Genomic DNA, 16,336 nt, shown 5'->3' with positions numbered 1-16,336 from the left:
GTAAATTTTCCATAAGATCACATTGGCTATAAGTAGATGATTAAGTAAAAACACAACCATATAAAATTTTAAGGATAAAATTGGGAAGGGCGAAGCAAAAGCTTACAACAAACATACTCATTAATTTAACAGACAAATATACATTGAGTACATTTGAGTATCTGTATCTGCGAGTTTACATTAGCTGGGTTCAACTGCAGATCAAAAATATTCAGGAAAAAAAATTAATGGATGGTTCTGTCTATATTGAATACATACAGACTTTTTTCCTTGTCATTATTTCCTAAACAATACAGTGTAGCAACTACTTACATAGCATTGTTTTAAGAACTTCAAGAAATCTAGAGTTGAATTAAAGAAGGATGGTCATAGGTTGTGTGCAAATATCACAACATGTTATCTAAGGGACTTGAGCAGTGGATTTTGGTATGCAAGTGTCTTGAAATCAATCCCACAATAATACCAAAGAATGACTATATTTATGGCCACATCCCTTCAGAACACTTTGATCTGTATTAAAAGTTCTAATGTTTCCACTTTGTTTCTATAGTAACTCTAAAGTATATAATCAGTTGCAATGTCCCTAAGCCTCTTACATAGTGAAATCTTTTCAATTAATAAATAACAAACATATCCTTGTTTAGAACTTTATCTTCTTCTTGAATATCTCTTGATTAGTATGCAATAGGATTAAATACAACTGCAGACTCACTATACTGTTTTGAATAATTAGAAGGAAAAATACAAATTCAAACATAACATCTAAGTCTTGTAGGAATTTACTGCCATCTTCAGGCTGTAATCAAAATGCACTGGGACTATAGCCCTTACATTTTCAGAAGACAGTCTCTGACTAATGTAATATAAATATTAGTATTATTTGCTGGTTTTAAATCAAAGTACTACCTAATTTAGATTGCAGCCCAAATGTCTTTCAGGAAATGTCCTCTCACCTATTCTTTTTGTCTTTTGTGATTCTTTTGATAACGTGTAATTGAAAACTAAAGCCTAAGTATGTTTCATTGGTCATTGTAATTATATGCTGGAGACTCTCAAACAGTGTCTAGAATATGCCTAAGTATAGTTAAGTTACATCTAGCAAAAACTCTTAGCACAAAACTTTTTTTTTTTTTTTTTTGAGTTGGAGTCTCACTCTATCACCCAGGCTGGAGTGCAGCAACCGCAGCTTCAACTTGTTGGGCTCGAACGATCTTTCCACCTCAGACACCCAAGTAGCTAAGACTACAGGTATGCGCCACTACTCCTGGCTAATTTTTTTATTTATTGTAGAGACAGTTCTCGTCATGTCGCCCAGACTAGTCTCAAACTCCTGGGCTCAGGCAATTCTCTCAACTTGGCCTCCCAAAGTGCTGGGACTACAGGGGTAAGCCACCATACCTGACTGCAAAACTATTTTAAATGTTCCATGTGCCAATGCCCTCCAGCCAAAGTCCACCAGGAACACATTTGTAGTTGAACAAACTGAGTTTCTTGCGCATTACAGTGAGGGAGAAAGCACACCTTGGGGGACTGTGGGTGTCAGAGTAAAAGAGTGTCAGAAAGGACGTACAGGACTTAGGCTTGTGTTAGGAGATTTTTGGTAAGGTTCAAGCAAGGGGGCTTTCTCTGGATAAAATGCTGTCAGGAAGTAGAGGCTATACTGTCATTGAGTATCTTAATAAATTGTATTTATAAAGTGGGGGAACGAAGCGAGGCTAACGTACAATTGGTAAAGAAGCAGAAGTCCTTCGCATTAGCCAGAGTAGGGGAATGTTCATATTTTCATGGTCTGCAGAATAACCTTGTTTTTGTCTATACTTAGACAAGATGGGGGTGGTGGAGAGGGTCTTTTTTTTCTTTTTTCTTGTCACACTTCCTCACTGTCAGTCACAGAGCGGCCTTGTTTGATGCTGGTATTCCATGCGATTGTGTTCAACAGAACACCAAGGCCTAACTGTAAGTGCCAGGCAGTCCCTATTTGTCAGAGACTGCTTTTCTCTTTCTCATGCACACATTTTTAATCCATGGACACCTTTATATTTTATTTCTTGAATTTGTGGTGAAACTGTAAGCATGTACTGTGATTTTCAAGATGGAAATCAACAGAATATGAAGCCCTAAGTGTTCATCATAAACACTGCAAGATTGTGAAACCTAGCTCAAAATATTTTAGAAAAGTGGGAATTTATTAGAAGACCCACGAAACATGAGGAAGACTGGAGTGCAGATGGACTATAAGTCAGCCGATATCAGGAAATTAAATGCCAAGCAACTATGAGCCCATCTCGAATCTCTTCAGCTCTCTCCACAGGGCCAGAAACTTGATTGCCTATAATTCCCAAAATGCATTGTCCCAGTTTCAACATCAGAGGGAGATTGACACTTTTTTTTACAGTTACAGTTTTAAAGATCCCAGGGAAAGGTCTTAGTTGGGGCAGCCTGAGTTACATGCCCACCGAGTATAGTCAACCAGGACCAAGAATGGTGAAGCACTGAAGAAAGGCATGTTCTCTGATCCACATGATCAGATCAGGGAAGAAGTATTTCCTGCAAAAAGCAGAACTGGAATTCTGAGTAAACAAAAAAATTAAAGTTCAACTGAGCATTAAAAAAAAAAAAAATCAGTTCTGGGTTTTAGAAATACAGTGTTTACGACCAGGCTCGGTGGTTCAACCTGTAATCCCAGTACTTTGGGAGGCCGAGGCGAGTGGATTGCCTGAGCCCGCAGGTTCGAGACCAGTCCGGGAAACTTGGCGAGCCCTCATCTCGACAATAAAATAAAAAATAGCCGGGCGTGGTAGTGTGTGTCTGTAGCTCCGGTTACTCTGAAGGCTGAGGCAGAGGATCCCTAGAGTCCAGAAGGCCGACACTGGGGCGGCCATGAGCCTGCGTGCCACTGCACTCCAGCCTGGGCAAAGAAGTGAGACGCCACCTCAGAGACAGAGGGAAGGGGGGACGTGGGGGAGGTGGAGGGGCAGAGGGAGGGGGAAAGCGTTTGCAAGAAACAAGAGAACCACTCCAGTAAAATATACCAGAGACTTGACCTAGGGCAGTATCATGGATAGAGAAAAGAGGGTGACTTCAGAGTTAGAAATGTTTTAGTTAGAGTCTATAGGACAAGATAATTACACATATGTGAGGAATGAGTGGTCAAAATACATAAATAGCCTGTATATAAGATATACCATGTAATAAGCCCTGATATATGAACACATGACATACGCTTATTAAATTCTCCCCACAACCCTGTGAAGTGTTAAGTATTATTATTTCTGTCTTCAGATGGAGAAATGGAGGCCAACAGAAGTTACCCAAAGTCATACAGCTGATAAGTGGCAGAGTTCCCACTCAGTCTGGCTCCAAATTCCATGAGCTTTAGCCACCTCCCATAACCTCTCCCAGGTCTGAATTTGGGTGGGTAAGAGTGTGAATCAAGGGTGAGAATACAAATGGAGTACATTTTGGGCTGAGGGAGGAATATGAAGAGGAGATAATATTTGGTTTTGTGTCTACTAAGTTTAAAATGTGAAGAGCATAATAGCTGGAAATGCCCGATAAACAATTTGAGTACATAGATGGGGTGAGGGCAGAAATTGACACTTGGGATTTGTTAGGACAGTTGGTAGCTGAAGCCAGTGAAGTGAGTGAAACCTTCCAAATTGAGGGCCTACAATGCAGCCTGAAGGAAAATAAACAAAGAGAAGGTAGAAGGATGATCTTGAATAATGACCTCGAAAATAAACTAACCCAGTGTTTCTGATGATTAGGGGAAGTGGGTATCTTCATGTACTATTAGCATGAGTGCAAGTTGGTATAGGAAATCTGGTAATATCTAATACAATTTTTTAAAATTCCCTCCTCCTGCATAATGAAAATTTGTATACCTAACCCTGAATGGTACCCCACATCTGTAAAATTAAAATAATTTTTTTAATTCCTGTACCATTTGACCTAGCAAGGCGGCTTGAAATTTATGCTACATTATTCACAATAATAAAAACATGTAACCAACCATGCTGCCCATCGAAAGAGGACTAGATTTTTTTAAATGTGGTACATATACACAATGGAATATTATGCAACCATAAATAAGGACAAAATTATGAACTCTGCAGCAACTTGAATGGACTTAGAGTCTATAATACTGAGTGATCTATCACAGAAACAAAGAACCGAGTAAATGTTCTCACATGATAGAAAGGGACTGGCGGTAGTGGGAAACTGCCAGGGGGTATACCTCATCAACAAGGGTACCTGCATAATGAACATTTGTATACCTAACCCTGAATGGTACCCCACATCTTTAAAATTAAAATAATTTTTTTAATTCCTGTACCATTTGACCTAGCAAGCCTGCTTGAAATTTATGCTGCATTATTCACAATAACAAAAACATGGAACCAACCATGCTGCCTAGTGAAAGAGGACTAGACAAAAAAGGGGGGGGGGCACATATACACAATGGAATATTATGCAGCCATAAAGAAGGACAAATTATGAAATTTGCAACCACTTGGACAGACTTAGAGTCTATAATACTGAGTGATCTATCACAGAAACAAAGAACCGAGTATCATATTCTCACCCATAAAAAGACCTTGAACAACTATCATAATACTATAAGAAAGGGGTTGGCAGTAGTGGGAAACTGCAGGGTGGGGGGGGCCTGCATAATGAACATTTGTGTACCTAACCCTGAATTGTACCCCACATATTTTAAATTTTTATTAAAATGTTAAAGAAATTTATGCTACAAATATCCTCTTTCCTAGGGTCAAAGACATTTGTATAAAAGCATTTACTTCAGCCTTGCTTGATAAAAAGGAAGAAAGGGCAGGAAGAAAAAAAGGAGGAGGAAAAGGACAAACAATATGTTCGTCAATATTGACCTGGTATTCCATACCATAGAATTCCATGTGCTTATTCCATAAAAAATGAATACCTTGTGGTCATTAAAAAGAACAAGGTTGATTTCTGGGGACTGATATGGAAAGATCACCAACATCCATTATGTTTTTAAAAAAAAGAAAAAAAGAGAAAAGTACAAAAGAGTACATACAATATTCCTTTAGTGTAAATAATAGGCCTGCAGCTGTATGTAGTGGCTACACCTGTAATCCCAGAACTTTAGGAGGTCAAGGTGAATTACTTGAGGCAAGGAGTTTGAGAACAGCCTGGATAACATAGTGAGACTCCCGTCTCTAAAAAAAATTAGCTGGGTGTGGTGGCACACACCTGTGGTCCCTACCTACTCAGGAGGCTGAGGAGGGAGGATGACTTGAACCCAGCAGTTTGAGGTTTCAGTGAGCTATTTTTGTGCCACTCACTGTAGTGTGGGTAACAGAGCAAGATCCCATCTCTAAAAATGTGATGATGATGACGATGATGATGATGATAATAGCCTTGCTCTACCCTTTTCTGTTTAACTGGCAGAAAAACAACCAATATAAGACATAAAATCTTAACAATCTTTTGAAATCTCAGAGAGGAGGTAGAAAAAGAGAAAATTCAGAGAACCAGAAGAGGTCACAGGAGGCACCTTGCAGGCAAATGGCCAGAGCCACAGCCTTGCCTCCCGAGTCTCCTCCTCACTTGGCAGCCTTGCACAGAGTGGGCATGAGCTATGACCTGCACCGAGAATTCTCCTGGGCAGATGCACAGGGAAGGAGGGAGAGGAGAGCTCTAAAGGAAGGGACAGTGGACACACCCTCGAGCTCCCCTTTCTATAAGAAGCCCAAGGTGCCCAACAGAGAGTGTGTGTGCAAGTGTGTACAACAAAGACCCAAACCAAGTTGGCCCTTGTATAATGGATAACCTGTTATTATATGTACATATGTAAATATATTTACAAACTATAAGTTAACCCCACAGAATGTAAAGTTCTAATCAAAAAAATGCTAGTCACTGAATAGCTTAAACAGTGCCTGGAGTCTTTTCAAAAAATATTATCTTCCTTAATAAGTGCAATTACCCATAGATGTACTTAAACATAATATACTGAAATCATACATTTATCTTCAAACGAGTGCAAGCACTTTACTATCTCTGCTATTAACAATGCCATTTTCAAATTCTTCCAATAATAAATGAAATATGATTTTTTTCAATATCCCTCTAACAGCAGATGTCATTTCCTCTGCTTAAGGATCTGGTTTTCTCAGCAATTTAACATCATTTGTAACCTTTACTAGCCAAGATAAAATGCTACCATGTGGTCTGCTTCTGAACTAGAATTATAGCACTTCTCTCCTCAAGAGAATCCAACAGTCTCCTGGCAAGGTCACCCACCTCAAACCTGTATTAGATAAGGGAAAATAGAAAAAGAAAGGGAAAAATATGGACTTTAAAGACTATTACTACATAATTTCTCTTGACCTTCCTTTGATAAAATGTGTCTTGAAAGAGAACACATCAGCTTCGAGTTTAGGAGCAAAGGAGTTTTAGTTTTCTACAACTAAACAGACATATTTTCAGAAAGATTAGCAACATGAGATAATCAACCGTTTTTGAACATTCAAAATGTAAGTTCTAGCCAGGCGCAGGATGGCTCACATCTGTAATCCCAGCACTTTAAGAGGCAGAGGCGAGAGGGTTGCCTGAGCCCAAGGTTTCAAAGAACAGCCTGGGCAACTTGGTGAGACCTTGTCTCTAGAATATAATTTTTAAAAATTAGTCGGGCATGGCGGCACATGCCTATAGTTCTGGCTGTTTGGAAGGCTGAGGTGGAAGAATCGCCTGAGCCCAGTAAGTCAAGGCTACAGAAACCATGATTGTGCCACTGCACTTCAGCCTGGACAACAGAGTGAGAATCCAACTAAAAAAAAAAAAAAATTTCCTTCCTTTTAAAAAAAGGAAGTTCTGCGCAGGATTTTGCCACTCATACCTTGAGGAAAATATCACGGCCAGAAATTCTCAATCTATGTCAAATACATAGAATAAACATATCAGAGTTTAGATTCCTGTTCATTTTGTTTTGAGCATGAAAAATATTAAACACTGACTTTCAGCTTGTACTTTAAATATAGTTCCTAAACTGGGCTCGGTGGCTCAGCCTGTAATCCCAGCACTTTGGGAGGCTGAGGTGAGAGGATTGCCTGAGCCCGCGGGTTCGAGACCCGCCTGGGCAACTTGGCGAGCCCTCATCTCTACAATAAGTCAAAAATTAACCGGGTGTGGTAGCACGCGCCTGTAGTTCCAGCTACTTGGAAGGCTGAGGCGGAAGGATCACCGGAGCCCAGCAGGTCGAGGCTGCGGTGGCTGGGAGCGGCCACTGCACTCCAGTCTGGGTGACACAGTGAAACTCCAACTCAAAAAAAAAAAAAAAAAAACAAAACATAGTTCCTGGTACATGGTAAGCACTCAAATTATAAATGGTATCATCACTGGCTGCATGAATTAGGGGCCACATGGTCCAGTAAACTAGCCAGAGAGCAGACACAGTGGCTCATACCTGTAATCCCAGCACTCTGGGAGGCCAAGGGGGGAGGTTTGCTTGAGCCTGGGAATTCTGAGACATCATCTCTACAAAACCTCAAAAATATAGTCAGGCGTGGTGGGGGATGTCTGTGGACCCAGCTGCCTGGGAAACTGAGGCAGAGGGATTGCCAGAGTCCAAAAGACTGAGTCTGCAGTGAGTTATGATCATGACACTGCATTCCAGCCTGGATGACAAGAATGAGACCCTGACTATAAACAAACTGGCCAGAGTGGGAAGGTGCATGGTCTAGAAAAAAACTTAAATGAGGGATGTGGGCAAGGCCTGCACAACACATGTTAACAGAGGAACCCTAGTCAGCAGAGCAACAAGAAAAAAGAAAATCAAAAGATTTTAGCAGCATACCCGGCACCATATCAGGAAAGGGAACCCTCACCAGAGGATTGTTGTAACCCTGAAGTGTCACCAAAACAAAGAAATCTTCTGATTGCAATTTTGCTTCCACATAGATTTTTCTGGAAGGAGCGTGCTAACTCGTCGACTTGAGGAGTCAGCTCCCCTCCTCAGTTATATTTTCCAGTGTAAATTATTAAATTGACACTTGGCTACACACTTTAATCCACTGCAAGCTGGTCAGTCTAACTTCGCCTGAGCTCTCACTTTGAGCCATGTATTAGTCTGTTTGGACTGCCATAACAAAATAACAGACTGGGGGACTTAAACAACAGAAACTTATTTTCTTACAGTTCCAGAGGTTAGAAGTCCAAGATCAAGGTGTCAGTGGATTTGGCTTCTTCTGAGGTGTTTCTCTGGATTTCAGATGGCTGCCTTCTCACTGTGTCCTCACGTGGCCTTTTCTCTGGGCACACACTGATGTCTAGGTGTCCAAATTTCCTCTTCTTACCAGATTGGATCAAGACCCACCCTCATTTTAACTTAATCACTTCTTTCAAGACCCTATCTCCAAAACAGTCACATGGTAAGGTCCTGGGATTTAGGGCTTCTATATATGCATTTGAGGGGGACAATTTAGTCCACAACAGGGCATACAGATCAAGTTCATTTCTAAACCTATATAGCAGAGGCCAAGACTCTGACCCATAATGACCAACAGGGAACTGTTCCTATTAAGTCCTATCTGATGCACTAGCCACAACTTATGAATTTCATCCATAAAGACAATATAAGGTACATTCATTTTCTCTGAGCTTTCTAGTTTTTTAATATTTTATATTTCTTCATCTTTAGCAACTAAAATAATTTGCATTCTAATTTAGCAAGAGTCTACATAAATCCTAATTAAAGTATTTGTTCATCCTACATCCATTTTCTTGTAAGAGATACTCATTTTAGTTTGACTTTGCTGTCCTGGATTTAGTGGTCCCAGAAACAAATTCTTAAAAATAACAGCCAACTTCCCTGTTTTTCTTTTTAAGTAATTACAGTGAGGTGTACCTGATTCTATAAGTTGAGTTCTGAGTAACAATATGCACATCAGAACAACTTTTACATGAAGGCTGCCATGAAAAGTATTCAGTGTCCAGTCCACCAGTATGAATGGTGAAAAGGGGGCAGAATGAGGATTATCTCTTTAATGTTTGATAATAATTGCTAGCTGATTAATTGGATTAGTAATCAATGGAAACTGGATTGTTTTTTTAATGGGAAAATGGCAGGAAGGGGTGGATTGAACATGAAGAACTGGGAACTGTGACAAGAAAGGCCCAGAAATCGATCCTAAGACAGGCTGATCATAAACACGGTAGCAGCAGAAGCTGCTACGTCATATTTGAGCTTCTAACAATTCCCCTAAGTTAAACCTTAGGACCAGAAATCTAATGGCAAACTGCCAACAAAAAAAAAAATACATATTTTATGGCATCTGAATCATGGACAAGCATATGAGGTCTGACAATTAAGTTCACACACTTGTCACCATTCACTTACATTGGCAGCACTGTACAAACAACTTGGTAAGGTTGACATAACCTTGATATATCAGTGTCTCACAGCTGTGTTTGCATTGATGCGTGGTGGTATTTTGCTGAGTGATGTTCATTATTGTTGTTGCATGTTTTTGTGTGATGTCACAAGAACATCAGAGCTTGAATTAGAGCAACGTACAAATATTAAACTTCTTGCTAATCTTGCCAAGAGTAGAAGGGAAATCAGGGACATGTTAGTCCAAGTTTATGGGGATAAGGGCCATGAAGAAAATGGCAGTCTACAAATGGATTAAATATTTTTCTGAGGGGAGGGAGGATGTCACTGATGAAGAGAGGTCAGGACAGCAAGTAATGAGCAGAACTGACAAAAAAATTGCAAAAATTTGTCAGATTGTGTGCAAAAATCTGTAAGAAATATAGTAGACCAAATAAACACTGATAAACAGGAAAATCTTAACTGAAAATCTTGGCATGAGAAAGGTGTGTGCAAAAATGGTACTGAAGGAGCTCTTACATCACAACAATGCACACAGCACTGTCTGTGAGGGAGTTTTCAGCCAGTAAACAAATAACTGTATGAAAATACCCTCCCTACTCACCTGATCTGGCCCCCAATGACTTTTTCCTTTACTCAAAGATAAAGGAAATATTGAAAGGAAGACATTTTAATAACATTCATGATATCTAGAATAATACAACCACAGCTCTGATGGATTTGTATTTTTAAATTTAGTCTGTAATAAAAACAGCTCTGATTGAAACTCCAGAAAAAGAGTTCCAAACTGCTCTGACAGGTAGACTAGGCACTAGTGTCAGCGCACAGCTTCCCAAGGGAAGTACTTCGAAGGTGATCATAGTGATATTCAGCAATAAGGTATGTAGCACTTTTTCTAGGATGAGTACCGTGAACTTAATTGTCAGACCGCGTATGCTTACCTGCATCTGAAAATTATGGTGGAATAGTATATATGATATATATATACTTTATACATATATATGTGTGTGTGTGTTAAAGTTTTGAAAGTAAATATACTACATTAGTCAGTTATTAGAAAATAAAGATTTTCTGTTTAGAATATCAGAATCTATCCAGTATATTTTTATTAAGATACAATATATATCCATATGTATTTTTTAATTAAGTATAACTTAGCTTAAACATCTAAATATACCCCCAATAGAGATTAAGCTGTGGTTTCAAGAAATAGAAACATTTGTGCAGCACTTCATGATTATTAATGTAAATTGACTCAAATCCTCATAAGTGAATAGGTTATAAAAAGAACTAAACACACAAGTAATTCTAGACACTACAAATGACACTCAAACACATCTTTTTATTACAGACTAAATTTAAAAATACAAATCTTATTAAAAATGCTTATCAAACATTGTATACATAAGTACTGTCAAATACTATTGGGTTATGACATTATGTACATTTGCTAAAGTCAATTAGAAACAGAACAAAGTATCATAACTTTGCTGATACTGAATTTCAGAAGTCAAATGTTTTAAAATTTGGCAACTGTGAAGTAGTGATCCACACAGGAAGATGTTTACAGAGGTAAAATAGTAGGAAAACAAACGGAATCATGCAGCTATTCCTGCCCTAAGTGTTAACAAGTAGATTTCTTCCTCATCCGCTTAAGTCTTATTGTAACAGAAATTAAAGTGCACAAGACCACCAGGAATACTTGATTTGGTTGTACCCTAAATATATACTACAGCCAATTTTGCTGCAATAGTGAGGGTTTCAGTTCTTTGTACTGTTCCTGTGGCTTTGGAAGTAAATTTTGAATGTGGATAAGGGAAAGGAGGCCAACACTTTCTAAATTGCACCAAATGGCCTTAAAGTATAGAAATACCAAAGATAAAAAATATTAATTTGGGAACAGATTTAAGGATATGATCCTTGTCTATTTTGCCCTAGGAATAAAATTAGAATAAGGACATAGTTTTACCTCTGGAAAACGCTTACTAAAAATCTGTTTCAAAAGATCAGACCTGTACAGCAAGCACCACAATACTGTCAGTTACTGTTCACCACTTATATACTGCATCATAAATACCAGGTATAAATACCTGCCCTCCAAAGGGTCACAAGAAATACAGATAGAAACATGTTACCACTTGACACTAATTTTACTAATTAACATTAAGTATAATTTGTAAAAATAGGTCACCACCATACAATCAAAAAAGAGGAAAAGGAAAGTTGCTATTCTACAAAAGTGCTCCTTTTAGCTTTCAAACCCAGTAGCTTAATTTTGGGTAAGACAAGATTGTTAGGTAAGGCCATCAGTTCTAAATAAGCTGATGATGCCATATATACATACTCATATATATATGTTTAAATTTCAGTTCTGATTTAACACGAATGTACTAGTACAAATCATTTATAGGAAACATTTCATCAGTCTTATTTACAAACACATGATAACAAATATGGAAAATTTTAAAAATTGCAGCTAAATGTAGCCATGGTTCACTAAAAACAAATTTGCATAATTCTTTTAAAAAACCAAAGACAAACGTTTAGAAAGAAATTCTTACCATATACAGTATACCATTGGTCATCAGACCTAAGAGGCAAATAAATGCAATGATCATGATTAAATTTTGATTCTCGTTTTTTTTTAGTAAACTATCAGTAAAGGTCTAGTACTACCTATAGATATACATTCTCTCACGAGTCAATGAGAATATTAAGTTACTGAATACATTTTTGACTCTCATGGCACGTCACATTTGGTAACACTAATAAGGTAGATTTAGATAACACTTAAATCATGATTACGAATGTTTAATTGAATATTTTCCTTTCTGTAGCTGTGAAATGTAAAGCTTAGATTTGCTTCCATCAGGCCTCTTAAACCAAACTTCATCATGGTTAATTGTTGTAATTACGGCACTAAAAAGGGGGGAAAAAGAATGAATGAATGAATTACAATATGCCTCCTCAATCATTTTAGATTATTAGCTATAAAACCAAAATAATCTGGACTACAACAGTAGATTCGGACATATAATTGTCATTTACTAGAATGCTACACTATCAGCAGGGCATGCTGTCAAAAGTATCACATTTAGCAACACTTAATAGATGCTCTTTCTTTTCCTAAAAGAGCTGGTAAAAAAAAAAAATTTTTTTTCAAGAGACAAGGTCTTACTCTGTCACTCGGGTTGAAGTGCAGTGGCACAATCTTGGCGCACTGAAGCCTCCACCCTCTGAGTTCAAACAATCCTGCCTCAGCTTCTTGAGTAGTTGGAACTACAGGTGTGTGTTACCATACTCAGCCAATTTTTTTTTCTTTGTAGACACGTTGCCCATGCTAGTCTCAAACTTCTGTGCTCAAATGATCATCCTGCCTCAGCCTCCCAAAGCACTGGGATTACAGGTATGGGCCACTGCACCCAGCCAAAGTTTATTTTCTATTACAACTATTAAATGCACATTGTTCCTATTGTGTCCTCACTCCCTAGAAAGACAAAATAAAGCTAAAAGTACAACTTACACTATATTTTACTCCCCAACTCATATTTGCTTTGACTAAAAGAAACCTTTCAAACACTAAACCCTAAATCTCAGTGTCAAACCATCTATAGTACTCACATAAAAATTCTTTTGACACCACTAATCTTTACATCAATTGTCTAAAAAATAGATTTTGTTTTACCCTTTTATGCTCTTTATGCTCTTTCATCTCTTTTTTTTAACTGCTTTTCTGCTTAGCGGTAGTAAAATGTTTCAAAAACAATAACATAAAAAATCTAGGAGTATTATATATAAGCTAGTAATTAGTTCCGTGAGTTTCTATAAGAAAAGTTATTATACATAATGTTTCTGGAATACTAAAAATGTAAAGATGAAATTATAATTCAACAAAAACCATTTTATTTGGAAATGGTTTATTCTAGACTAAACTAAAATGTTTTATTTACCACTAATACATAAAAAATAATTTTTTTTTTCTTTTTTGATACGAGGTCTCCCTCTATTGCCCAGGTTGGAGTGCAGTGCACAATCATAGCTTACTGTTACCTCTAATTCCCGGGCTCAAGTGAGCCTCAGCCTCCCATGTAGTTGGGACTGCAGGTAGATACCACCAAGCCTGGCAAAAAAATTTTTTTTGGGGGGGAAAAGGGTCTCATTATATTGCCCAGGTTGGTCTTAAACTCCTAGACTCAAGTAATCCTCCCACCTCAGCCTACCAAAGTGCTGAGATTATACACATGAGCCAACTGCACCTGGCTAAAAGATATTTTCTCACTGTAGAAGACTACTCTGAGAATTAAATTCTAAACTACTGAAGAATAAAAACTGATTAACATTAATATTTGCAAAAGGCCACAACCAGATAAAACTTAGGCTATATAATTATATAAACTTTATTTAAGCCTAGAAAGATTATTGAGACTTTTAAAAGGCAATTTTTAGTCTCCAAGTTACACCTTAGTTACTTATACTCTTAAGGTTTTCATTAAATTTCCATTTATTTTCCACTCTTATACAAATTCCTTTTATTCAAAATACTGTAACATGCCTAAAAAACTTAAGAATGATGAGGGCCACCAAATATTCATAACAATCTGGTTTAAAATTTATATTAGGATCATAACAACTTACTATAAACAGAAACAAATCAGATCAGTTACCTGGCAAAATAATTTCAATATTTCTACTCATGTTAAAGCATGTGTTCAAGAGCCTAATGTGAAGTCTGTTATATAAACAGTTAACACTGCTGTACATATGTGTAATCAAGTTCTATGTCAAATGAAAAAAAGGATCCACAGGCATGTGCCTGTGCTATGATGTGCTATGCACGCACTATAGAGGCAGTAAATATGTAATCGACAACAATGCTGTAAACTATAATACTGAGTAACACTGAAATAATACAGGCTTTACCTTGTAGGACATTCATCTTTTTTATCAATACATATCGTTTGCCCACGTATATACCATTCTCCATCATAATACAGTCTTCCCTCTTCAGATCTAGCACTGTGCAGATGTTTCTCCAGTTTCACCGGTGCTAAAGGGATCAGTTCAAAAACTGTTATATTAACAAGACATTGTCAGAAGAACAAAAGGGTCAGAATATTCAGAATTAACACCAATCCATGCATATATAAAAAAATACTAAAAATATTTCTTAAATAACAAACCTAAACTCTAATAAAAATAAGATAATTTGGTTTCTTACATATGCTTATATAATTCACTACGTTTTTAACATAACTACTAAACAAAGCTAAACTATAAACAATAAATCATCAATGAGTGAGTCAAGTGCCAGAAGAGGAAGCAAGCAGGTACATTATCAAATACTAGTGTTAACTTTAAGTAGTATTTAAAATAACAACTGCCATATTTCCACTAAAAATTATACTTTTCATATTCTCTTCTGCAGGCATCTGACACTTCCAAAGAAGCAGGGTTTAGTATATATTCCAAGAGTTCCCCAGGACTCTAATTCCAAAAAGGAAATGTTCTAAGTGGAACTTCCATTCTTAAATCCCAAAAATGGTTTCGCATTAGTCAGATAAACTCATGCAGGGAAAAAATGTTCTTTATGGAAATACAATATCAAAGATACCATGAAGTAGGCACCTTTTCATCATTCAGATGTTACCTCCTGAGAAAATGCTTCCAGAACCACTCTATACTCCTCAGTTAATTGTCATCACAACTGCATAGTTACTTTGTAGTAATTATTATAATCTGAAACTATCTTATTATTTATTTACATATATATGATTTCATCTCCCCCAAGGAGGCTCCAGGAAGCCCATCTCTTTCATCATTATCTCCCCAGAGCCTAAAATATTGCCGGCTATGAAGAAGGCAACAAATATTCATTCATTCAATAAACCCTGTCTGAGCACTTCCTATATACAAGGAGCTATGCTAGGTGTTGGGGAAAAAATCGTGACTAAAAGAGATATGGTTCTAGTCTTTGTGGAGTTTCAATCCAATCAGAAGACAGACAAACAAGTCAATAATAAGTTTAAAAGTACAAAATGAGGTAAGTGCTATGAATAAAACTAATAGGCTACAATGCTAAAGCAAACAGGGAGAACCACTTAAACAGCAGTGAGATTCTCAAAGAAATTCAAGACCCAAAAATGTTAAAAGCCACTGCTGTAGAGATTTAGACAGTTGCCTTGGCAGTTAATTCCCAAGGATAGTACTTTAGTATAATATTGCTGCAATTTCCTGACATGGTATAAAGTTAAAAGGAACTCTTGGGTTAAAGGTAAAACAGAAATTAGTCTCTTATAGATTACATTATCTGTTAGAATGTAACTAGAAATTCCTTTCCTAAGTGTTTAAAACATGGTAATTTTTTTTTCAATCTAGCTTCATTGTCCTTAGAAGAATTAAAAAATCCCATTTACAGTGAAACAAGGTAGAAACAGAGAAATTTATCCTAGACACTAATGTTCACAACTCTGGCAGTGATTTTAGACTTTAAAAAAAAAAAAATCAAGGAAGTGTAATTTGATATGACTTTTACTAAGGCATATGAGAATGCTAGTGGTGAGTAAATTTTTGACAGTGGAATCTTTGACAGATTCCACTGTCAGCATTCTAATCCTCTCCTCAGAAAATGCATACACAAAAGAAATTTTGAATACATTTTCATAGACTCCCTGAAGCCAATCCACAAATTCCAAACACCCCTTCCCCACAGAATTACTGGATCCATAAAAAACACTGAATAAACACTTTTTGAATTACTGATCCATTAATAGTAATATAGCTGTACACTAAAAAAATCATACTGCGGCTGGGTGCAGTGGCTCATGCCTATAATCTCAGCAGTTTGGAAGGCTGAGGTGAGACGTGGGCAACTTGGTGAGACCTCATCTCTACAATAAATCAAAAAATTAGCCAGGCGTGGTAGCACGTGCCTGTAGCTCCAGCTACTTGGAAGGCTGAGGC

General features: G+C 37.3%; 1 protein-coding gene across 3 annotated transcripts in view; it reads right to left on the bottom strand.

Annotated features, from left to right (window-relative positions):
- Positions 1–10,698: 10,698 nt before the first annotated feature.
- The window catches only part of BRMS1L (breast cancer metastasis-suppressor 1 like), a 35,697-nt gene continuing 30,059 nt past the window's right edge, over positions 10,699–16,336 (bottom strand). For 2 of the 3 annotated variants that reach the window (XM_008060511.1, XM_021713625.1), the window contains 2 exons: positions 14,297–14,423; positions 10,699–12,295 (listed from right to left, as the gene is read on the bottom strand). In XM_008060511.1, the coding sequence (XP_008058702.1) occupies positions 12,178–12,295; positions 14,297–14,423 (245 nt within the window). In that variant the 3' untranslated portion in view covers positions 10,699–12,177. Of the gene's footprint in view, positions 12,296–14,296; positions 14,445–16,336 lie in introns of all 3 variants that reach the window. The other variant, XM_008060510.1, reaches the window with a different exon arrangement.

This window comes from Carlito syrichta, unplaced genomic scaffold (assembly GCF_000164805.1).
Source record: "Carlito syrichta isolate Samal-C Ts95f unplaced genomic scaffold, Tarsius_syrichta-2.0.1 Scaffold304637, whole genome shotgun sequence".
In the NCBI taxonomy this organism is placed as follows: Eukaryota; Metazoa; Chordata; class Mammalia; order Primates; family Tarsiidae; genus Carlito; species Carlito syrichta.
Note: the sequence above shows the minus strand (reverse complement) of the source record. Positions and strands in the feature narration are given on the sequence as shown.